At 46.1% G+C, this 24,479-nt stretch overlaps 1 protein-coding gene across 1 annotated transcript in view; it reads right to left on the bottom strand.

The window, feature by feature from the left end:
• Positions 1-24,479, bottom strand: part of ANO2 (anoctamin 2) — a 318,802-nt gene that overhangs the window by 22,575 nt on the left and 271,748 nt on the right. Inside the window, exon 21 of the mRNA XM_065886527.1 lies at positions 13,913-14,058. Within this exon, the coding sequence (XP_065742599.1) occupies positions 13,913-14,058 (146 nt within the window). The remainder of the gene's footprint in view (positions 1-13,912; positions 14,059-24,479) is intronic.

The raw sequence follows: 24,479 nt of genomic DNA, 5'->3' as shown, positions 1-24,479 counted from the left end.
ATCAGTTTCTTAAAAGTAGAGAGAACTGGCTTCCCTGGTGGCGCAGTGGTTGAGAGTCCGCCTGCCGATGCAGGGGACACGGGTTCGTGCCCCGCTCCGGGAAGATCCCACATGCCGCGGAGCGGCTGGGCCCGTGAGCCGTGGCCGCTGAGCCTGCGTGTCTGGAGCCTGTGCTTTGCGGCGGGAGAGGCCACAGCGGTGAGAGGCCCGCGTACCACAAAAAGAAATAAAAAAAAGAATTAAAAAAAAAATGGTGAAATTTACAAAAAAAAAAAAAAAGTAGAGAGAACTGAGTTTGCGAGCTCTACTGATTCGTTTCTGATTTTCAGAAATCTACTGATTCGTTTCTGAATTTCCAGCCAATGTTTACTGAGTGAACAAATGAATGGCCTGCTTACTCACTCCTGTTTACTTTTTCCACCTGCAAAATGGGATGTGAGGGCCAGTTACCCACGCATCCTTCCTCTCATCCATCCATCCTCCCATTTACCCATCTGGGCTGGGGTAATGCAGTCAGTGAGGTGGAAAAGCAATGAAAACAGTCAAGCCTGAAGAGAAGTTCCCGAGCAACAAATCCCTGAGGACCTTTGTTTGCCCTTACCTCTTCCCAAAGGGCTGGGGCAAAGTCAATGAAAGGAACACATAAGTTTATGGTGTCTTAGAAAAAAGGAAATAAAGAACAGAGAAACGAGGGAGACACAAATATGCAAACTCTAAGGACCCACAACTGGGCTGTGGTTGAGCAACAAAGTTCACTCGGAGCTTCCTGGTTGACAGAGCAACAAGAGAAATGGGAAAAAGCGAGAGTTCTCAGTATTTTAACCTAAAATACTGCCTCAATTCATTCACTCACTCAGGCATTCCTCGAGCACTGACTGGGCATCTCCTCTACGTCAGGAGCCTTCCAGGCATGGTATCTAAGTACACTCTTGCCTTTTCTCTTAAGTCTTCATGGGGAAAGGGGCTCCTAGCACAGACAATGACGAGCAATGTGCGCGTCAAAAGAAAAGGAGAGACTTGACCTGCAACTCACCCTCCTCCCCAGAAATACCATAACAAGACCCTAGATGCTGCCTGAATTGTGTTTAAATGGCATTTGGAGAAGACGGCAGGTGCCTGATTATCCGGTGGGATGACTCAGTTTGTATAAACAGGATGGCTCAGGGAAAGGAATTTCCTGGTTCTTTGAGCCATTGCCTTTGTAACGCACACATTTGGAGTCGTGTGACAGAATGCAGAGGCTTCAGCACTGATGCTGTACAGATATTCTGTAAAGTTTCGTCACTTACAGCTAAGGCAGCCTTGGGACTGGTTCTCTACATCAGTCTCTTTTGGAAACTTGGAAATTACCCAGTGTGGTCCCTACTGTCCACGACTAAAGAATATGAGAGCTGGAAGGACTCTTGGGTGTCACCTGTCACCACTCTCTCTGGAGCCTCAATCTCTTCTACTCTTTATTTAATAAGTGACCACGTTGACTTGACCATTTCCATGGTAGGCTACTCAGTGATGCCTGTAGCCAGCTCTTTCTGTTGTTCTTTATTCTCTGGCTCATTTGCAAGTCACTGAGACTTTGGGATATTTGTTACAAAGCATTATCATACTAGGAGTTGACTATTACAAGGGGTATTTTGCCTGACCTACCCAGATAATTTTACAAGTCCATCCACTTGTATTGCTGAACAAGACCTGCCCTTAGCAGGATAGCATCCCTTAATTAAAAGCACCTCAAAATAAGGAACCTTGGCCCCTGGGGGGAGGGGGAGGAGACAGACTGTCCCAGCTATATCAATACATCAGGGTGTCTGGAGAGCTTTGAAAATGGTGATATCTGTAGTATCTAATTATCACTTTGTCTTCAAGGTCCTCACTACAGGATCACCTCTTTCATTCTTTATTCTTCTTCCTTCATCTTCAAGCTTTTATTGAGCACCTACTGTATGCCAGGCCCTGTGGTCAGGTGTTGTGAATAAGACACAAGAAGCTCCCATCACAATTTAGTGAATAACAGGAAGCTAAGTTGTCGGCCCTCAATTGCATCACTTATTTATTTGATAAAATGGTGATAAAACTTTACCAAGAGAGTCTTTTGGGACTAGTCACCAAACTCCTCTTAGAGGATTAAATTCCGGCCTACGTTTTTATGCCAAATTCCACTCTGTAGAAGTCAAAGGCTGTGAGTGTCCGGAGGCCTTAGCTCGCAGCTCTTAAAGCAACTGAAGAAATTCCTCTCGTCAGGCCTTGAGGAAAACTCCGCAACTGGGCTGTGAGGGGTCTGTGGCGAAGGAGCTTGAAGCCCGCTCTGAGGTGGGCGACAGTGATGATTAATGTCATGGCTGCTCCTGGGCCAGCATTCTTCCCTCCGCTCGGAGCCAGGGAAGGGGGATTACCCTTGAAATCCTTAGTAAGCTCTTCAGGAAAAGGGTTTGACATTGGAGATTCCCTCGAAAGCTGACTGCTCCCCTCCCAGGTTTTTGAAGCCTAATCCCTCCCTCTCCCTCTTGGGTTTCTCTTTGTCTGGGGCCAGCCCAGCCCCACCACCCATCCTGCCCATACGGGGCTCCCCACCACCGCCGCCCCCTCCTCAGGCCGACTCCCAGCCTCCCCTTCGCCTCGTGGCCCCTCCCCCCAGGCCTGCTGTGCTCCAGTTCCAGCTCAATTTAGAAAAACGTAAATATAATACATCTCTCCCTGCCCCCTCCCTCTTCTGACGACCTGCCTCACCATTACAACCGACAGGCCCCAGTGGGCTCAGTGCACTTCCTGTCAGCATGGGTGGTCCTGGGGATCATGGGGAAGGAAGCTGACAGCTGAGAGCAGGGCCAGGGATCACCGTGTCAGGCACACCAGAGGGAGCGGGCAGCTTTGGCTTCACTGCTCTCATTTTTGTTAAAGCCCAAGACAAGGGCCTTTCTGGGCCTGGGGAGGTCTATCCCACTGGGACAGAAAGAGGAAACCTCACTCTGCCCCATGCCTCCACTGAAGTCCAAGTTCCTATTGGTTCTGACGGGATTCTCCTGTGGAATGGTCTGCAGAAGACTCTAGTCTCAGTTCCACTAATGGGTCTTCGGGGTGACCTGAAGCAACTTGTATCACACCCTGGGCCTCCCGGTTTTGAGATGCACTGTCGAGCTGGTATGTATGAACTAGGATGTCAGCACTGGAAGGGACCCTGGGGGTAATCTGGCCCAGGTGAGGGACCCTGGGGGTTACCTAGTCCAGGAAAGGGACCCTGGAGGTGATCTGGCCCAGGTGAGGGACCCTGGGGGTGACCTGGCTTGAAAGTCTTAATTCTTATCGAGACACTCGATGAATAGACGATTCTCCGCACCACTTGCTTCTACTGGGGTAGTGAGGTCTCGTCCCTGCAGACACCTCCCTGCTCTCGCACTCAAAACTCATCTAGAAATGTGCGACGGTGAGGGTGACACTGACCCTGTTTTACCTTTTATGCTCTTTGAAGTATATTAGCAGTACTAGCACCTTACTGGTGACACATTACACGACTGGTTAAGACCAAAGCCAGTGGGTTGCACCTCTGCAAGGAAAAACTCATCATCTGGTCTAACTCCCTATGATACTGAGGAGGAAACGAGGTCCAGAAAGACGCTGTGACGTGTCCAAAGTCACCCTGCTGGATGCAGGCAGAGCCAGATTCACATCCAAGACCCCTGAAGCCCTGGGAAGGCGGGAAGGAGAGATACTGCTCCCTTTACCCTACAGGGATCATCTGAAGATCCAAGGGGCTTTGAAGACAGGGGTGCAGAGAAATGGGAAGTCATGGTATGACTGCCATTGCGGAGCCTTAGGCATCCAGGGGGATGAAGAAACTATTGCCTCCAGCAAGGTTCTGACGTCTGGACTTCTGTCTTCTCTCCCACCAAGCTCTTTCGCAGCGCGCTACCTGTGAGCAGCACGGACATGGACGGGCTCACATTACTCCTTCTCCTGTTTCCCTGGCTTAGCCCCTGGAAAGGAGCTCATAATAGGCCTGGGGTGGGGGAGGGGAGAAGGCAGCCGCGAAGGGGAGGGGGACTGGGGGCGTGGAAGGAGGCGGCGGCGAGAAAGAGAAAGAAGGATAGCCGCCACTCTCCATAATCCACTCGCGGGATTATCAGCCTGTTATGAGAGTTGACGCCAGCACAACTAGGAGTTAAGATTCTTTCTGCCCGGATAGGGCAAAGCTAGGTAAAGGATACCCTCGTTTATTCAGTCACCCCTTTGCAGACTTCTCCAATGTTTTCCGGGCCCATTCAAGGCCCTGAAATTAGCTTCCAGTGGGGCATGGCTGTCTTGGGAGGCGGCTTGTCTGAAACCCTGTGAGGGAGGGGGACTAAAATACTGTGGAAGGGGGGAGGGGCGAGGGGAGGGGAGGGAAGGGACCCTTTGAGGAGGAGGTGCCACAGAACCGGTTTTGTCCACGGGGGTGAGAAGACACAGGGAGTGCCAGGGCAAGGGGCACAGACACGGTCAGGCAGAAACAGGGCGACGTGTGGGCTGTAGGTGAGGGGCAGTTGGTAGGCTCACTGTGGCGGCACTCAGGACGCGTAAAAGAATCTCAGGGCGAATAACTGAAAAGCTGCCTCACCAGGGCCTTGCTCAGGATGTGGGGACGCTAGAGGCTTCTGAATGGTGGATGATAAGACCAACACCACTGGAGCAAAAGAATCAGAAGGCTGTAGGTGGATGCTGGCGGTTGTGAGGGCGTGGCAGGGAAAGCACCAGGGTAGGAGGCGAAGAGGCTGAAGGGAATGGAAGGAGCGACTTCCAGAAACACTCCAGAGGAAGACCAGCCCTGCCGGAGGGGAGGTGTGCAGACAGCAGCGAGGGAACAGTGATGTCTTGGCTTCTGAGCCAGGGGCCTGGAGGGTGGTGAGACCATAAATGTGGTGGAGAACCCGGAAAAGAGTCATGGAACCAAGTCTCTGAGCCGACGGGCTGAGAAGTTTTCCCCAAGATGCAGTCTCTTCCTGGCTTCATCTGAAGTCGCAGAACAAGCCTGAGGGGGCTTCCCTGGTGGCGCAGCGGTTGGGAGTCTGCCTGCCAGTGCAGGGGACGAGGGTTCGCGCACTGGTCTGGGAGGATCCCACATGCCGCGGAGCAACTGGGCCCGTGGGCCACAGTTGTTGAGCCTGCACGTCTGGAGCCTGTGCTCCGCAACGAGAGAGGTCGCGGTAGTGAGAGGCCCGCGCACCGCGATGAAGAGTGGCCCCCGCCCGCCGCAACTGGAGAACGCCCTCGCGCAGAGATGAAGACCCAACACAGCCCCAAATAAATAAATAAATAAATTTAAGAAAACAAGCCTGAGGTGGCAGCTGGGAGACGAGAGTCTTGTTCTCAGTGCAGAGTCTGTCCTGCCTCTGTCGGCACTTTCTGGAGAACCCAAGGAAGCTCGGTGAGTAAGCAGTCACAGGCTGGGGGCAGAGGAGACGGACAGTCCTCGGTCACACACCTCTGCTAAGGCACAAGGGAGCCAGAGACCCCCAGCCTCTCCGAAGCAAGCAGAGGGGGCTGCATTTGTTCTGTGACAAGGAGGCCCTTTCCTGTAACCGCTGGCCCATCTCTCTCTGCCTCTAGACCCCGAGGTCCCGGAGGGCCCGGCCCCCTTCGATGCCTCTGTGCCCCGAGTGCCTGCTCGGGGCCTGACACAGTATTGCCCCCGGCGTGGAGGGGAGGGGCGCTGCAGGGGCCAGGATGTGAAACTGGGTTGAGTTTCAGTCCAAGTCTGGGGGAGGACCCTGCCCTCTGCCCACTTCCACAGGGATCAGTGACTGGATCCCTGAAGGCCAAGGAGCAAATGAAAACCAGAGTGACTTTTCTTGGAGGGAAACTCTGATGATAAACGTGTCTCGCTTTGGTCTTGGGAGATGAAAACTGCTGCATATTAAAAATAATAAAAAGGACTTCTCTGGTGGTCCAGTAGTTAATACTCTGCGCTTCCACTGCAGGGGGCGCGGGTTCAACTCTGGTCGGGAACTAAGATCCCACATGCCGTGCAGCGTGGCCAAAATAATAATAATAAATACGACCACCGCGAAATGGGAGGCCGGCCCAGATACCACGGGATAAAGAGCAAGGAGGCCTCAGTTTCTCTGCCACGGAAGGAAAGGGAGTGGGAGGGCCATTCCTTCAAGAAATAGTTTATTGAGCCCTTACTATGTTCCAGGAGCAGGGCTGAGTGTTGCAGCCAGACAGGAGTGAGACTCAGTGTCTGCCCCAGAGCACTGCCATTTCCTCCTGTGCCAAAGCAGGTACAGGAGAAGAGAAGAACTGAGGATGGGAGAACTGAACAACGATTCTAGGAGATGTGTTTGAGCCTGAACAGCTCAGCAAGAACTTGCAGCAAACAGGCCAACACGGAGGTTTAGACCCACCAGATGCGCACACGTGGGTGTCCTCAGACGCTGCGCCTAGCGGGTCTGAACTTCATCTGAAAGGACGTCAGTAACCAATGTTGAAGGATTCTAAGTAGGAAAGATAATACGTTCTGGATTGCCTTTTAGAAAAGCTATTTTAAAAGCTGGGAGGGAAAAGGCAAAGAGGGAGTGGAGAAAGAAGCAGTTAGGACGCATTTGCAGTCATTCAAAGGAGGAAGGGTGAGGACTTACATGGAAATCCAAAATTCTTTGTAGAGACTGTAGACCAAGAAAGCCACCCTGTCATGTCGGTAAACAAAGGATGCTGGGGCCATCAAGCCATCAGCCGCTGCAGTCCCCATCCTGTACACCCTGAGGGGATTCAGGATGGGGAAAAAAAACCAGGATACTGGCCCCAGATAGCTGAGGTGCATATCACAGGAATGATTTGAGTGAGCCCGGACTCCTGCATCTTCCTGTACAGTACTGAGCAAAGCGCTGAAGTCATCAACTTGAGAGGTCTGGTTTTTCCTTAGTTAACAGTAATCTTTTGATGCTCCAACTACCTGTTTTTTTTTGTTTGTTTTCTTGTTTTTTGCAAAAGTCTCCCAGGCTTAAAACTCCTCCGCATGCCTGCCGAATAAAACGCAATTCTCAACTCTTAGGTGGTGCAATTTCTTTTTCAGTCGACAAGGCAAAGCCAGTGAGGTAAGGAGCCGTGGATAAAATAGAGTCTGGATCTTCCGGAGCAGGCCTCTCCCCAGCTAGATGTGATGCAAAGTCAGAAAGGAGTCACGGAAGAGAAGTCGGGGTCTACACTGATTCATGGATGCGTCTCCCGAATGCTGAAGTTCAAATTTGCAACTTGGTGAGACAACTTGGATGCAGCTGCAAGGGTGTAGATGCCCTGGTCTCTGGGGGGAACCTGCCCCTGCATTTCCATCAGCGAGGTCATTCTTACATGTCTTGGTGGGCATATCCAGAGAGCAGGGGAGACTGACAGCTCTTGTCCCTTCAAAATAACAATCTGACCTTTACTCCTAATAAATAAGGAAATGTGCAACCGCCAGTGCACCTCCTTTTCTATTCAGGGTTTGACAGGACTGTAAACTCATGACTGAGAAAAATGAGACCCCCTATAATGACAATGCCAATGACAAGAAGAAAGTCATCTCCTCACCCACATGAATGGCCTGAGGGCCTCAAAGCTTGGGCTGCATTTAAGAAACCAGAGGAGGCTCTAAGAGGGATAATTGAATTCCGGAGTCAGGAAGACAATAGTGATTATTTTTTGGATGACTAGAGGAACAAACATTTGTGGGTTTGAGGTAAACAGATGACAGAAAGAGCTCATCTGAGTCGCCAGACTTTACAAGCAGAGCCCTAAGACCTTTGTGTTCTCTGGAGGGACAAGTATCTTGGAATGTTTATATCTCAGGCTTCTGGGTGTGATTCTTAGAACTGCCTTGGAATCTCATACCCTCAGTCTTTAAACATTACTGTCTGATCCTACTGCCTGATGGGATGGGAGGAAGCTCCAGGGCTCACTACATGCAGGGGCTTCAGACTGTTTTTAGTCAATTCCTAGATTAAAGAGAAAGAAACCAGACACTTGACACTAACAATGGCAGCTGATAGTCACTGAGAGAGTATCCAGACCACGTGTTTTAACTACTCCAGATTCATCTCCTGGTTTTCAGAAGCATCCTACAAGGTAGGAGCTATTTTCATCAAAGGATGCCACTTTTCAGGTGAGGAAACCTGGCCTGGCTGACCTGAAGCATCAAGCCATGTAGGACAGGAAGCCTGGCAGTTGACCCCAGAGCCAGCCCACCCTTAACCACACTTAGCCTACACTGCTAGATGAAGTCATCGTTTGGTAAAGTTTATTCTGCGGCCTCGTCTTTGATCGTACATGGGATCAAATACTCCCTGAAAGGGTGAAGAGGATAATCCAGAGATATTAGGGATGAAAGACATCTAACTCAGAAACATTGTCCTCGGACCTCCCTGGCAGTCCAGTGGGTAAGACTCCACGCTGCCAATGCAGGGGGCCCGGGTTCGATCCCTGGTCAGGGAACTAGATCATGCATGCGTGCTGCAACTAAGAGTTTGCACGCCGCAACTAAAGATCCCACATTCTGCAACTAAGACCCGGAGCAGCCTAAATAAATACATAAATAAATGTTTTTGAAAAAAAGAAACATTGTCCTTGCACTTATAGAAAATATAAAATAAAATAGTCATGTCTCTAAAATGACTGATAACTTAGCAAAATGGCCTAAAGGGCTCTGTGAGTTTCTGTGGAACCCAGCATGGAAAGCCCATGTGTGGTCCAGGCTTCCTCCCCCCAGACAAGGCTGAATCAATATCAACCTGAATTGTTGGAGAGACTGTCCTGGTCTCTAAACTTGTTCCTCCCTCTGGGTGCCTTATAAATATTTCATGAATGAAAGAATGAATGAACAAATGAATGTGTCCACCTGTGCTTCCTCATTCCCTCTCCATTCCCCCCCTGCACTAGCTGCCCACTTTCCTCAAGAGAAACAGAGTTCATACATAGTCACAGCACCGACCGAGATTTTACACCTGCTCCCTATGGCCTGATGCAAAATGCAAACTTGTCAGATCTTCCTTAGAGTTCTCCAATAATCCCTGGTCTTTCTCTGTTCCCTCCCTACCCCAAAACCATCATTTGCTTTGTCAACAGCTACTCACGGCCATGAGACTCTTTGGACTTGCCAGTCCTCTGCCTTGGAATGCTCTCCCTTACTCAGATTATTAATAAGTGGACCCTCAGAATCAGAAGGGATCTTGTGGATCAAGACCAATCTCCTACCTGGAGCTGGAAACCTCTTTTTTTTTTTTGTGATACGTGGGCCTCTCACTGTTGTGGCCTCTCCCGTTGCAGAGCACAGGCTCCGGACGCGCAGGCTCAGCGGCCATGGCTCAAGGGCCCAGCCGTTCCGCGGCATGTGGGATCTTCCCAGACCGGGGCACGAACCCGCGTCCCCTGCATCGGCAGGCGGACTCTCAACCACTGCACCACCAGGGAAGCCCTGGAAACCTCTCTAGAACATCCTTGATCCACCATCAACCAAGCCCTGCTTTGAAAACGATCTTTCATTTTCCACTTAAAATTATTAAAAACTTACCTCTGTTAAGAAACCTGCCCTCATTAATAAATAAAGGCATTCATTCCCTCACTCGTCTTTGTTTATCAGACACGTTGAGTGCCTGTCACGTGCCAGGGAATGTGCTGGGTTCTGGGGAACATGAAAAGTCATGGGCCTCACTCACTGCTCTTTAGATGGGTCTGCAAAAGAATGGCTATTACCATAATTCTGTAAGATACACCATCAGTGTGTGCACCAAATGCAACACTGGGACAGAAAAGGAAACAGTTAATGATTCCTCTCAGCAGGAATGGGGCTAGGAAGACTTCACAGAGGAAGCACTGTGAAAAGCTAAGTCTTAAAGGATGAGTCTGGAATATTCACGTCAACAGGTAGAATGAGGTGGGCATGGGGGCTGGGAATCTCAAGCTGAATGCATACTGACCATTCTTTCCTTACCACTTGACTTCAGGGTAATAAATAATTGGTACCCATTGGAAGAGTATTTCGTACACGGTCTATGGCGAAGGGAATTGGTCTAGTCCTTTCAGAAAGCAATTTGGTAAAACAAATCAAGAACCATACAATGGCCATCCTTTAGATCTAGCCATCACATCTGGGGGAGTATATCTTGAGGAAGTAATTACAAATGTGGAAAAGATTACATGCATGAAAATAATATATACTGGATTTGTGAAAATAGGGGAAAAATTGGAAACTGAGCCTCCAATTCACTTCCTTGGAAGATAGGTAAATAAACTATGATCCATTTATTAGAGGGCTGATTTATTATGCAGCTGTTTGTTTTAAATATTATATGACAATTTGGAAATATTTATTCATATAAGGCTAACTGAAAAAAGAGAAATGTGTGCATATGATCACAACTTTATTTTTTAACTCATAAATATTTAAAATATTTAAATGTTTAACATATGTGTTACTCTTAGAGGAAAACATAGGCAGAAGACTCTATGACATAAATCACAGCAAGATCCTTTTTGACCCACCTCCTAGAGAAATGGAAATAAAAACAAAAATAAACAAACGGGACCTAATGAAATGTAAAAGCTTTTGCACAGCAAACGAAACCATAAACAAGAAGTAAAGACGACCCTCAGAATGGGAGAAAATATTTGCAAATGAAGCAACTGACAAAGGATTAATCTCTAAAATTTACAAGCAACTCATGCAGCTCAATACCAGAAAAACAAACAACCCAATCCAAAAATGGGCAGAAGACCTAAATAGACATTTCACCAAAGAAGATATACAGACTGCCAACAAACACATGAAAGAATGCTCAACATCACTAATCATTAGAGAAATGCAAATCAAAACTACAATGAGATATCATCTCACACCGGTCAGAATGGCCATCATCAAAAAATCTACAAACAATACGTGCTGGAGAGGGTGTGGAGAAAAGGGAACCCTCCTGCACTGTTGGTGGGAATGTAAATTGATACAGCCACTAGGGAGAACAGTACGGAGATTCCTTAAAAAGCTAAAAATAGAACTACCATATGACCCAGCCATCCCACTACTGGGCATATACCCTGAGAAAACCATAATTCAAAAAGAGCCAAGTAGCACAATGTTCATTGCGGCTCTATTTACAATAGGACATGGAAGCAACCTACAGGTCCATCGACAGATGAATAGATAAAGAAGATGTGGCACATATATACAATGGAATATTACTCAGCCATAAAAAGAAACGAAATTGAGTTATTTGTAGTGAGGTGGATGGACCTAGAGACTGTCATACAGAGTGAAGTAAGTCAGAAAGAGAAAAACAAATACCATATGCTAACACATATATATGGAATCTTAAAAAAAAAAAAAAAAAGGTCATGAAGAACCTAGGGGCAGGATGGGAATAATGACGCAGACCTACTAGAGAATGGACTTAAGGACATGGACAGGGGCAGGAAGGGTAAGCTGGGACAAAGTGAGAGAGTGGCATGGACATATATACGCTACCAAATGTAAAACCGCTAGCTAGTGGGAAGCAGCCGCATAGCACAGGGAGATCAGCTCGGTGCTTTGTGACCACCTAGAGGGGTGGGATAGCGAGGGTGGGAGGGAGGGAGACGCAAGAGGGAAGAGATATGGGGATATATGTATATGTATAGCTGATTCACTTTGTTATAAAGCAGAAATTAGCACACCCTTGTAAAGCAATTATACTCCAATAAAAATGTTAAAATAAATAGGAATATTTTTATTTAAAAATAAAATAAAATATGTGTTATTTAAAAATAACAAAAGGGGCCTAAGATATGGCACCAAAATGCTACCAAAAGTTGGGCTTGAATAAGGAAAGTTCTGGGAGACATGCTTCCTTCTGTTTTCAACCTTTTTGTTTTATGGTTGTTTTGTTCCCTCTTAACCTGTAAGTAGTTTGCTTGTTTGTTTAATCTATGGAATGAATTTCACTCTCTACAATCTTGGGGTGAACTTCTTCCAAAAATCACCAAGTCTTCTAGTTCTTGTTTTCTCCGTCTTCTCATTACTTGGTAAGTGCCCGAGTCTGAACATGACATAGTGCGTGTCTGTTTAGTGACAGTGGCTGACAAAGTACAGCATGTTTTCCTATATCCTGCCTTCCTGGGGCCTCAAGACCATTAGGAGAAACAGCAACACTTGACACAGCTTTTGTTTGTGCTACACACTCTTCTACGCACTTCACAGACATTAATTCATTATATATTGATACAACAATTCCATGAAGTTAGGTTTAGGACTAGGGTTAGCGTTAGCCATTTACCCAAAGCTATCTAGCTAGTTGGTGATAGAGCCAGGATTTGAACCCAGGGAGTATGGCTCAAGGGTCTCTGCTCTTAATCACTCAAGACAGGGAGCTCTGAAATAGCCAGCTCTCTGTACAGACAGGCAGACAGGCATTAACACCTACACAAATAACTGCGTGGTTGGGGGGAGGGGCTGGAGATGGAGGGTAGACTTTGAAAGACAGAGCTATGGGGGTTCTAGCGTAAGCCCCTTCCCGAATGGAAGTCTCAATCTGGCATCGATCTCTTTCTGAGAGGATGGCAGACGCAGAATGACATCTGAAATCTGAGCGGTCATCTCTGCGTAAATATAGGGCTCAGTGTTGGAGAGGGATGAGAGGTAGCCCTTAGCGAGAGGCAAAAAGCATCAGAGAGCTGTGTGTTTACACAAACTGTGTCTTGATATTTTCTTTGTCTGCTGTTCCTGTGGCAGACATAATGATTGTTTCTTCTCTGGGGCATTTATTCAGATGACAAAGCTCAGGCTTTGCCTGGAATTTTAGAGACCCCAGAACTACAACAGAACTTTGGTGGCCGTCTCATCTAGACCTTGTCCATCCCTCTACCCTTAACACACACACACACACACACACACACACACTCTCTCTCTCTCTCTCTCTCTCTCTCTCTCTCCCTCCCTCTCTCTCTCTCTTATGAAGACAGAGGATAAGTATCCATTAGAAATAACAAGTGAGGTACCTGGTACACAGAGGCATTAGTAGCCCCTGTTAAAAGGAATTAACCAAAGAAGGCAGGAGTCATTATGCAAACACAATGAGGGTCCAATGATATGAAGTCCTGAGTGATTCTTTCGTTGGATCTGATTCATGTTTCTCCATTCACTCTAGATTGAGTCAATGTTTACGTGATATGTCTGCCCTCTCGGTCCTATGTTTTTAATTCATTAGTTCCAAGTCTTGGAAACAGGCTCCTCAAATATTCAGCCCAGTGAAAGCTCAGGATTATTAATAAGCCAAGTGTTTGAAGGCAGCTGGTCCAAGCTGGGACACCGCTCACGATGGAGAACACGTGGCTTCCGAACCACGTCTGAAATGACTGTGTTCTGTGGGCCTGCGCTGCATGCGCTCCTACTCTTAGGCCTCATCCAAGAACAATCAGAGACTATAACTAGAAATCTTCCTCTCACCCCCTACCCAAAACACCCCCACCATTTTTAGAGGAAAGATGACATTTTCCCCAGCCCCGCCTTATCAGAGTGAGGGACTCTCCTATATTCTCCTCGTCAAGATTTATGAATCCTTGTCCCAAGTGTCAGAGGACCACTTTCCTCTTTCTTAGTGGAAATTGCATTCTTAAATATCAGACTTCCCAATTTGCCTCTCATGGTAGAAACCACGGGAAGGAACCCGAGAGACAACACCTGTCATTTGACAGATGAAGACAGGGGGCCCCCAAAGAAGAGGGGAACATTTGAGTATCAAGTTGGTGATGAGATGCTGCCGGTTCGCAGACCAGGGCTCCTTCTGCCCACACCCTCCTCAACTTCCACGTGGCACTGAAGGCGACACTGTGTCACCATGAAGCCCGGGAACGAGCAGAGGCTGCCTCAGTTATTTTCCTAACCCTCCCCCTGACCCCCTTATCTGAACGCACCCCAGTGGAAGGAAAGCCCATGGGATCTTACTCATTTCCATGTACTCTGGCGTCAGTCCAGTGTATGGTTCCAGGCTGTAGTCTAGATCCCACTGCTCTGGATGCTTTGAACAGGCGGAGTCAGCTTCTCCAGGCTCTGTCTCACCTTTCAGCTTCCGAAATAGTTTCTTTATCTTCCTGGAAAAGAAGGGGATCCATCACCAAAAGCCTCTGGAGGAGAGGGTTAGTTCTGCAGACAGAAAGGAGAAAAACAACTAAGTTTTGATACTGGAGCCATCTCTCATCTAAGGACAGAGAGAGGAACACTAAGGAGACTACTTTTCTCTTAAAGACAATCCCAGGAGGTCCTTTGTCGGGATAATAAAAGGGTCATCCCACAAAGGACCAAGTTTCTTCAAACCCGAAGAAACTTTTAATTCTTCCTGCTGTTTGATAAGCAACAGAAGTGTTGGCCCTTCCTGTCAAACGTTGAGACAGTCCTATTTTCTAACGGGTGATCTGTCCACCCTCTTCATGGGGAAGGGAGGGTGTTTAGAAAGTAGCAGAAAGATGCCATCTTCCCACCTCAAACATTTTCATGTGTTAATAACATGAATAGCATATGTCCATTAAAGCCAAGCTAAACGTTGTCCACCATTGCTATGGGGTGAATCGTATCCCCCCAAATTCATATGTTGAAACTCAGAGCCCCAGTGTGACCATATGTGAAGACAGGGCTTTTAGGAAGTACTTATGGTTAAATGGGGTGATAAAGGTGGGTCCTAACCCAAAGGATTGTTCGCCTTGTAAGAAAAGGAAGAGAAAGCAATCTCTCTCCACCGTGTGAGGTCACAGTCATCTGAAAGCCAGGAAGAAGGCCCCCACTAGAAATCAAACCCTGCCAGTCCTTACCTTGGATTTTCCAGCCTCCAGAACCGTGAGAAAACACATTTCTGTTGTTTAAGCCCCCCAGTCTATGGTATTAGTTATGGCAGCCTGAGTAGACTAAGTCAACCACATTCAGGACATTTTTGGTCTAGAATGAGAACAAGATAATAATGGCCCAGCCTCTTGGGATTGGTATGAGGATGAAGTGAAACGGTGTTTATACCATCCTTAGCACAATATCTGGACATAGTAAGCATTCAACAGATGCTAGCTATTATTATTTTTAATATTAAATGCTAAGATTAATTAAATGTCTGAAGGTACGATCTTTTCATCCCTCCCACTGATACACAATACACAGAGAATGAAATGAGGATAAGGAGTGAGGTCCCAGTTCTGCTGCTTGGTCTAAGAGGAAGTTTCTAGGAGACTGTGGAAGGAAAACCACAGCAGAACAGTCAGAAGCATAAACCTGAAATGTTTAAAGGGATTGTGCCTATAATTTAAGGTTGTTATTACCATTTTACAGCTGGGAGGGCTGAGACTCAGAGTGGCTAGGGGTTGCTTGCAGTCCAAAGCCTGGCATAAGGACCCAGGTCTTCTGGCTCTGGCCCAGGTTTCTTTTCCTCCACAATTCATGGTCAAGGTCTCCATGAAGGAGACTTGGGATTGACACACGGAATTCATGAGAGCAAGAACCAAAAAGAGAAGGGGAACCGAGCGGATGGGAAGCAGAAGATCACCTTTACTTCCCATGTGAGTCTCCAGCCGCCCCTCTGTTCGAACTTGCTGTGGCTATTACTCATTCAGGGGAAATCTCTGATTGTTCTGGTCTTTAGCTTACAGTTTCTGATAATTATAAGTTGAAATCTCAGCTCTTCACTCCCTGGTGTGTGACCCTGTGTAAGTCAGATAATCTCTTTAGCCTCAGTTTCCTCCTTACTAAATGAAGATGATGCTAAAAGATAGGTCCTAGAATCAATTCAACGAGATAAGGTATATAAAGGCAATTTAATAGCAACCATGTTTGGAACAAGGTAACTGCTCAATAAATGTTAACTATCATTAGTGTAAAAAAACAAACTAAAATAAAGGGATTGTAAAGTCCATGCTCCATCCGAATGCAGGAATCCTCCCCCCCACACACCCTCACACAAGGCCATCCAACCCCTGTGTAGCTCTTTCCAGAGGAGCACTCACGAAAGCATTAGGCATCTCATTCTATCGTTAGAAAGTGTTCAGGCAAGTAGTGGGAATCCCATGGTTCAAAATAATGTTTTGATCGGTGCCTTGTCTAATAGCACTTGCCATCAAGAAGCCTGTAGTATTGCAGTATGGGTAAAAGTCTAATCTTGGATGTCAGGAAGTCGTTCTTTAAAAACCTAGTTTTACAACTCACCAGTTATATTTTCTTGGGCAAGTTATAAAAACTCCATAAGCTTTAGTTTTCTTATCTATAAGATGAGGAAATAAATATTAACTAGCCCATTGGGTCAGTTAAAGGAGATAATCTATGTAACATGCTTAATTTAGGGCTTGGTACGTGTCAAGAGCTCCATAAATATATCGTCCTTATCACTGTCATTCTCATCATCACAGGAGGATCTAAAGAATGAGTTGAGATCCATAGAATCAACAGTAAAATAAAATATTTCATAATAAGATAGCAAGCAACAATTCTGTGATCACAAGAAATTAAGAAAAGCCTAGATGGAGCCTGAAGATTCTGAAGCCAAATAGTATGAAGTGGCTGAGACCCTGTCTGTGAGTCGGGACAGAAGGACAGGATGAAGAAAAAACATAAAGAAGAGAGAGACAAGAAAAGAAGGAAGGAAAAGAAGGGAGGGAGAGAGGGAAGGAGGAAGGGAAGGTCTACAACCAGAACTCAAATTAAGACTTTTCCGCCAAGTACCAGGAATCAGAAAACTCGGCCACAACTTCAGTAAAGAATAGTAAATGGGGCTTCCCTGGTGGCGCAGTGGTTGAGAGTCTGCCTGCCAATGCAGGGGACACAGGTTCGTGCCCCAGTCTGGGAGGATCCCACATGCCGCAGAGCGGCTGGGCCCGTAAGCCATGGCCGCTGAGCCTGCACGTCCGGAGCCTGTGCTCCGCAACAGGAGAGGCCACAGCAGTGAGAGGCCCACGTACCGCAAAAAAAAAAAAAAAAAAAAAAAAATAGTAAATGGTTTTAAGTAAACATGGAAAATTGAACACATGCATATATCCCTGTCCACTTCTGAAATGCTACCAAAATGATAGTGAATGAATTTTAAAATGTATGAAACCACAAGGTTAAAGAAAATAGTCATGACTACAGTAGAGTACGAGAGATATTAATGACCATCTTGGAAGATGAACAGTGAATGAAGGAGTTAGCAAAGCTGTGATGGCTGAATACCAAGTACCTACAGTGGAAGACGGAAGGGAAAAGCAAGTCAACTCATCCTGAAAAATCTCAGAAAGGCTCAGGAATTGCAGGCACCAGGTATCAGCAAAGGCAGGAGGTAGGGATTAGTCAAGGCACTATTAAAGGAACAGCAGACCCTAATCTCTCTGTCCACCCATATTGCCCAAGTGACCACCACTTCCCAACACCAACACTTCCTAACACCAACAGGAGCAAAAAGTTTATTCAGAGAAGAAAATGAACCATGGAAACTCTGGATCTGACATAAATCCAATAAAATGATAGGAAGTTAAAAATCAATAACCTCTTAGGGAAAAAAGAAAATAGAACTAAAGACAAATATATAGGCAAGAGGAAAGAAAAGAGAAGGAAATTAATCAGTCTATGAACTTCAACATTTACGCAGAGAGAGAAGACAGAGAAAATGGTGGGGAAGAAACTACAAGAGAAATATAAGAAAATGTCCCAGAGGTGAAGGACATGCACTTTTAAAAAATTTTTTGGCCACACCACATGGCATGCGGGATCTTAGTTCCCCAACTACAGATCGAACCCACACCCCCTGCATTGGAAGTGCATAGTCTTAACCCCTGGACCGCCAGGGAAGTCCCAGGACATGCACTCTCTGATTGTAAGGACCTACTCACCAAAATAAAGAAAGAAAAGGATCTCCACCAAAGCATATCACCTTGAGATTTCAGAACGCTAAGAAGAAGGAAAAGGATGCTAACAGCTTCCAGGTCCAGAAGGACAAAGATAGATTCTCTAAAAATTATAAGCAAAAAGATATTAGAACTCTCAACATCAGCCCTTTACAATAGAAAACTCCAGGGAAATGTATTAACAATGAGAAGGCAAATGATTTTTAGCATAGGATTTTATACCTAGCCCAAGTATACAACGAGTGCAAAGGCAGAATAAAGACATTTTCAAACATGCAAGTTTTCAAAAAAGATATATTTCTATGCCTCCATTCTCATGAAGTTCCTGGAGGATGAATTTCACCAACCAAGGATATAAAGCAGTAGAGAAAACAGTATGGAATCTGGCAAAGAATCCACCAGAAAAAAAAGTGTTGGACCTAACAGGGATTGATAGTTCTATGGAAGGTTTAGTGAACAAACACTTCTGGTCTAAACAGGATGATGGAGGGTTCCTAGAGGATGGTCTCAAGGAAAAAATAAATGTGACCATTAAGACATCTGATGCGTTTAAAAAGAATGAAATACTGCCATTGGCAGCAACATGGATGGACCTAGAGATTATCATACTAAGTGATGTAAGTCAGAGAAAGACAAATATGATATCACATATGTGGGATCTAAAAAATAATACGAATGAATCTCTACACAAAACAGAAACAGACTCACAGACATAGAAAACAAACTTATGATTACCAAAGGGAAAAGGGACAGGGGAGGGATAAATTAGGAGTTTGGGATTAACAGATACAAACCATTATACATAAAACAGATAAACAATAAGGATTTACTGTATAACACAGGGAACTATATTCAATATCTTATAGTAACGTATAGTGAAAAATAAGCTGAAAAAGAATATATACATATATATGGCTGAATCACTTTGTTGTACACCTGAAACTAGCACAATATTGTAAATCAACTATATTTCAATTTTTAAAAATGATAAAGCAAAACCCCCCCCCCAAAAAAGAAATAAAAGACATCTGATGTGTTTAATGAAGTAATTAAGCTGGGAAAGTGGACACTTAAACAAGTGTCACCAATATGGTATAATCAGTATTATAAAGGGAGAGATTTAGGGAATCATGGGCAACCTAACCTGCAAGGTTTCCCTGGGAAAAAGCTGTGTAACCCAACCAAAGGATGAAAGATGATAGAAGCAGCATGGGAAAGTGAGAGAGAGCTGTGGAAGGGGAAGCTGTGTGTTCTAGGCAGAGGGAATTATTTGTGCAACAGCCAAAGTCAGTGCGAGAATGGTCAGTGCAGGGAATAAAAGGAGATCCAAATGTTCGGAGCATAAAGTAGGAGAGAAAGTGATGAAAGATGACTTGAGAGGTAGCACAAGTTCATGAAGATGGCCTTGTAAGCCATGTGGATGTGGGGGTTCAAGTGAGAGATCAGGGTAGCAGAGGCCAGGATGATTGCCATGGCCATGAAGGAAAGCAGAAGGAGACACGCTTAGGAGGTGGGGTTAAGAAGCTGGTGGGGAATTGCAGTTGGGAAGGGAAGAGGAACCAAGGATGACCCCCCAAAGTCCTTGGCCGTGTGTGTGGGTGGTGGCAGAGTTCGCTAAACTGGGGGACACAAGAGGAGAGGGGGAGGAGAAGTTGTTGAGATGGAGGGTTTCATGAGACAATTAAGTAGGGATGTCTAGTAAACAGTTATATGTGGTCTAGAGCTCTGAAAACAGGTCCGGGTTGGAGCTAGAGACCCAAGAACCATCATGGAAAGAACAATGGAAACTCTAGCAATGAACACCTCCTGTGGGTGGCGTGGAGGGGAAGGAGCCTTCAGAGGGCAAGGAAAGAGCAGTCACAGGAAGAGATGCTCAACTGTGAGACCCTGTGGCAACAAAGGCCAGGGCAGAGGACGGCCTCAGGAAGGACACCGCGGTCAGCCATGCAATACGCTGTGGGTGGGTCCAAATAACCACAAATAATTCTTACGAACCTCTCCTTACCAGGAGTTTCCCTCCTGGAGATCTCAGGGCCCATTAAAACATTAATAAAGGCAGTCCCTCGAGAGCAGGATTTAAGGGGAATCCTGCACGTTGGATAACACACAGATGGGGCGTTTGGAAAATTTCACATTACGATTCCTACCGTATGATGCATTCGCTCGTTAAAATAACTCCTTTGAGGTTACCCTTGTCTCCTTTTCATCTGCTCTTTCTCTGCCCCTTGTTAATGACAAGTCTGAGAAACTCCGTCCAGAAGCCTCTGAGCCTTTCCCCTGCATGTGCCTCACAGGTTCACCCTGAGACCATGGTGATTGTCGGTCACGCCTTGGCCTCCTGGCTGCAGGATCCAGGCCCCAGAAGTCCTCCACAGACCCTGGCTTTACAGACCTCGAGCCTCGTGAAAGAAGGCAGAAGCAAGCCCGCCATGGGCCGAAGAAGAGAAACACATCAGCCTCGGAGCTGTGTATTCCTCTTCTTGACACAGGACAGGATTCAACTTTGTTCCTTAAACCTCTGATTCACAGCCATATTCCACTGTATTGAGGGGAACACAGAGCTTCCCTTGCCTGTGATGGCTTTAAAGAGAGACTGCTTTATGTCTTTAAATACAATATTTATCACATTTATCAAAAAAAGAAGAAAGTTTATGAAATCTTCCTGGCTGTGTGCAGGGGTACAGTGTGGCTATTCTGGGGTGTGATCTGGTGCTTCTAGCAAGAATAGGGACCGGGGGACATTTGGCCAGCGTAAGTATTAATTCATCAGCTCTGTCCATCTCAGCCGTCGCTCAGGAAAGAATCTGGCACCTGAAAAAGAGCATTTACCCTTACACACACACACACACACACACACACACACACACACGCGCGCACACATTCATCTCTCTGAATGATTAAAGGCCATTTCCAATTTTGCTTCATGGAATACTAGAGCTGAGTTCGAGATAAAATTATAGCGAGGACTTGGGATGTGCTGTGGTGTGTTTGAGGGCACCATGACGTTTGGATCCAAAGTCCGTTTTGCACAAACACATATGGGAAAGGTGGTGTGTGTGTGTGTGTGTGTGGTGGTGGAGAGATGAGGAAAATCCCCACCAATGGACTCAGATAATAAATAGCACAAGATCGGATTCTGCCCTGCAAGCCAGCCATGTCTGAAGTTATCTCAGAAGGAGCTGCCAATGAGCATTATTCTGGGGCCTGTTGTGTTGAAAACCACCTGGCTCCCCTCTGGAAAGCATCTGTCGCAACTGTGTCAGGCCCCAGGAGCCTGGGGTTGTGTGAGTGGGGAGAGTCCAAGGCCAGACCACACAACTTCAGCTTCATCTAGTATCATGTCCTCATTGCCCGTAAAGAGTTACTGCTCCCAGTTTTGCTGCTTCCTCTGAAAGCACTTCATTTTTCCATCTCCAGGGGCTCTGAAGCAGGCCTAGCAAAAGTGGGACATGCTTCTGTCTGGACGGTGCTGGCCTTCCATGGTGGCCCTGTCTGGGGCACCTGCCAGATTTAGGGGTAGCAAAGGGAGAGGTCTGGAAGCTGAAGATGCTAATCTTGGTCCCAAAGGACAGGTGTACAGTATTCATGGACATGCCTGGTATCTGTGCCAGCCCCGTGGAGACCTGCGGGGTTAAAGGCAAGAACACTGTGCTAAGCCAATGTCTCCCAAGCAAAGGACACGTTCCACTAGCAGCTCATGTGATGTTTTTGGAAGGTCACTAGACTTGGCCTAACATCTCGTTAGAGCACCTGGAAGAATTATTCCCTTTACTGCTCTCAGCTCACCCCTCTGACTGCAGTCCAGGAGAAAACCCCAGTCTGCTGCTGGCATGCCTTTAACAACTCCCCAGGACTTGTGCAACTTCTTTTTCGGTAAAGAGAATGCAGATCTTAGGCTAACTTCATGGATTAATAATGGATCCGTTTTATTGTATTTCTTTCTACTATTTGCTATTCAGGGTAACTGACAGTGTTAGTTTTCCACTTTCAGAAATGGGATGGACTTAAAAAGTGAATTGGTTGAGAGGAAATTAATATGCAAATAGCTGTCTAGGTAGGTAATGGAAAACAATTTAAAAGTTGGCTGACAAATGACTAAAGATTGGGAAACAATCTAATGCAAGAAGCCTACTGGACTGGTCGACTCAAGAAGACACTAGAATTTGTAGTGGTGGTGCTTTTAGCAATATACACACACATGCACGCACACGCACACACGCACACACAGAGAGTCTAAGGAGAACCGTGCACCCTTAGGGAGTTAGATAAATTACAGCCGACTACCTGGCTTACCAGCAAAGTCAGTTCAACAGTCTTTAACATTTTAAAATTCTCTTTGGCAGAATCTCAGCAAATTGCTTTCAGAAGTAAATAACAAACACGAAAAATGATCAATCTATGTGTATAACCATATTTTTTTTACCCCAGGTATTCTTATCCAGTATGATTACCTACATAACTCCTCAGACTTGCTTCTGTTTTTAAAAATCAAGTCTGGTCTCGAAGATTAATATTTATCTCCCTGAGGGAAAAACTTGGATGCAGGCTCTGAAGGCACCGAAGAGCTACCATTAACCACAAGCCATGGGTCCCAGAACAGAAGAGAAAAACACGGTTCCTGAGAAGGTCTTTTCAGCTCACTCCCTGGACTCAAAACACTCAGAGAGCATCACTTGTAAACATAAAAGCCAATGACACTCAGTAACACCTTGGCTACCTGTACCCCCAGGAACGGTTCTTCCTTTCTCGGATACCCATACCCTCTCTTTTCTAGAGACCTGAGCATATATGCAAGCTGTATTTTTACATAACCATGTGTCTTCCTAGAATAACTTTCCCAAGGTCTCACAGGGACTATATTGCAATGCCTGGATTTAAACCCAGATCTGTTGAACAATCACTGCCCTACAGAGATGTGTTGCCTCCACGAAAGAGTTAAAGACCACTGGGTCTAGTTTTTATAATTTACACTATTCCTCACTGTCAGGCTCAGTGGTCATTTCTCTTTTGCCTATAAAAGACTCCCTTTTTTTATTGCTTATTTCATGTTTCTCTATCATACATAAGGATATTGCCAGGTGCATGAGCTCTGGATTGATGGGTCTAATCTACTGAGAGTGGGCTCTGCGTGGGGCGTGGAAGACCCAATAATCATAATCGTGGCGATTTCAGGTGAACAAACTCAATCACAGCCTGTAGAATTGCAGAGAACTTTGAAGATAAAATACCATAGGGCTTGGTGGAAGAACTTTTGCTCTACATTCCTGACTTCAACTATACGATTAGGTTGTATATGTTCACTAACAGATTAGGAACTAAAATGAGGAAAAATATTTTGGAAGAGAAGTGACTTGTATTGGAATCGGCAGTGACCAATTTCACTGAATAGAGGAGAGGTTCATAGAATGCTAGAGCTGAAATGACAAAACCTTAGAGATTATTACATTATTATATACTAAATAGGTATTATATCCTGTTATATATTATGTATTATTATATGCTTTTCCTCAAGAGATGAGGATAGTAAGACGTAGGAAGTGACTTGCTCACAGCTTTATGAATTTCATGCAAATGCCATCAATTAAAGTGTCGCATAGTAAACACACATCAAGCATAGGAAGGAAGTTTAGCCTTCAAGGAAAACAGCTGTGTGTAGGTATCATCTGTCATGGGGCTGACAGAGTTGATGGGTGGGGAACATCCAACATACTGTCCAAATGACTGAGTTCTTGCCTCTCTTACACCCTAAAAAAGGCTTCTGGGGGCTCCCCTGGTGGCGCAGTGGTTGAGAGTTGCCTGCCGATGCAGGGAACACGGGTTCGTGCCCCGGTCCGGGAAGATCCCACATGCCGCGGAGCGGCTGGGCCCGTGAGCCATGGCCACTGAGCCTGTGCGTCCGGAGCCTGTGTTCTGCTACGAGAGAGGCCACAACAGTGAGAGGCCCGCGTACTGCAAAAAAAAAAAAAAAAAAAAAAAGACTTCTGGGTCCTGAGTGGATGGGCCAAGTGGTAGAAGAGATGCCTGGGAATGAAAAAATGGCAAGCTGTCTCCAATTCCAACCAATGTACTGGAAAGACAGGTGTGTTCACCCAGATGTTTGGAGGGGATTGGAGACTTTCCTTTGTAGCACTGGTGGAGGGGATGGGCTCACGGCTTCAAAGGGGCCAGATGTGGCTTTGGCACATCTTTTTGTTGGCCTGTATATTTTCTGGATGTTTGTCCATAACAAATGTGTTCTCTCTGAGATGGTAAGCTCCTAGACCACAGTGACCATGTGTCTCACCAGCTTTGTTTGATGACTATCACGGAGTGACGTTCAGTCAGAAAGCTGAGAACGAGGTGCTGTTTCAGAGGGTTGAGATGCCCAAGCCATGTTCTCCTCCAGCTCCTCTGAGAAAAATCACGTGCCCAAGTGCCTCCCGTGGTTACCCCAGTGTGGGGACAGAGAAACAGCCTAACTGATGGCCAGTGATGGTGAGACCCATTCCGACGACTGGGATGGCAAAGTGTTATGAGCAAATGCTCAAGATTCTCATTCCTTGAAGTAGGGCTCTCGTGAAAACAGGTTTTCTTTCCAGATAAATCCGATTGTCTCCATCATAACTTGAGCTCTCTAATTGTGTTTCTGAGAAAGACCAAAGAATAGCTTTCTCTGGGGATCT

The sequence above is a fragment of the Phocoena phocoena genome, chromosome 11, assembly GCF_963924675.1.
Source record: "Phocoena phocoena chromosome 11, mPhoPho1.1, whole genome shotgun sequence".
Taxonomy (NCBI): domain Eukaryota; kingdom Metazoa; phylum Chordata; class Mammalia; order Artiodactyla; family Phocoenidae; genus Phocoena; species Phocoena phocoena.
This window is presented reverse-complemented; position numbering and strand designations above follow the sequence as displayed.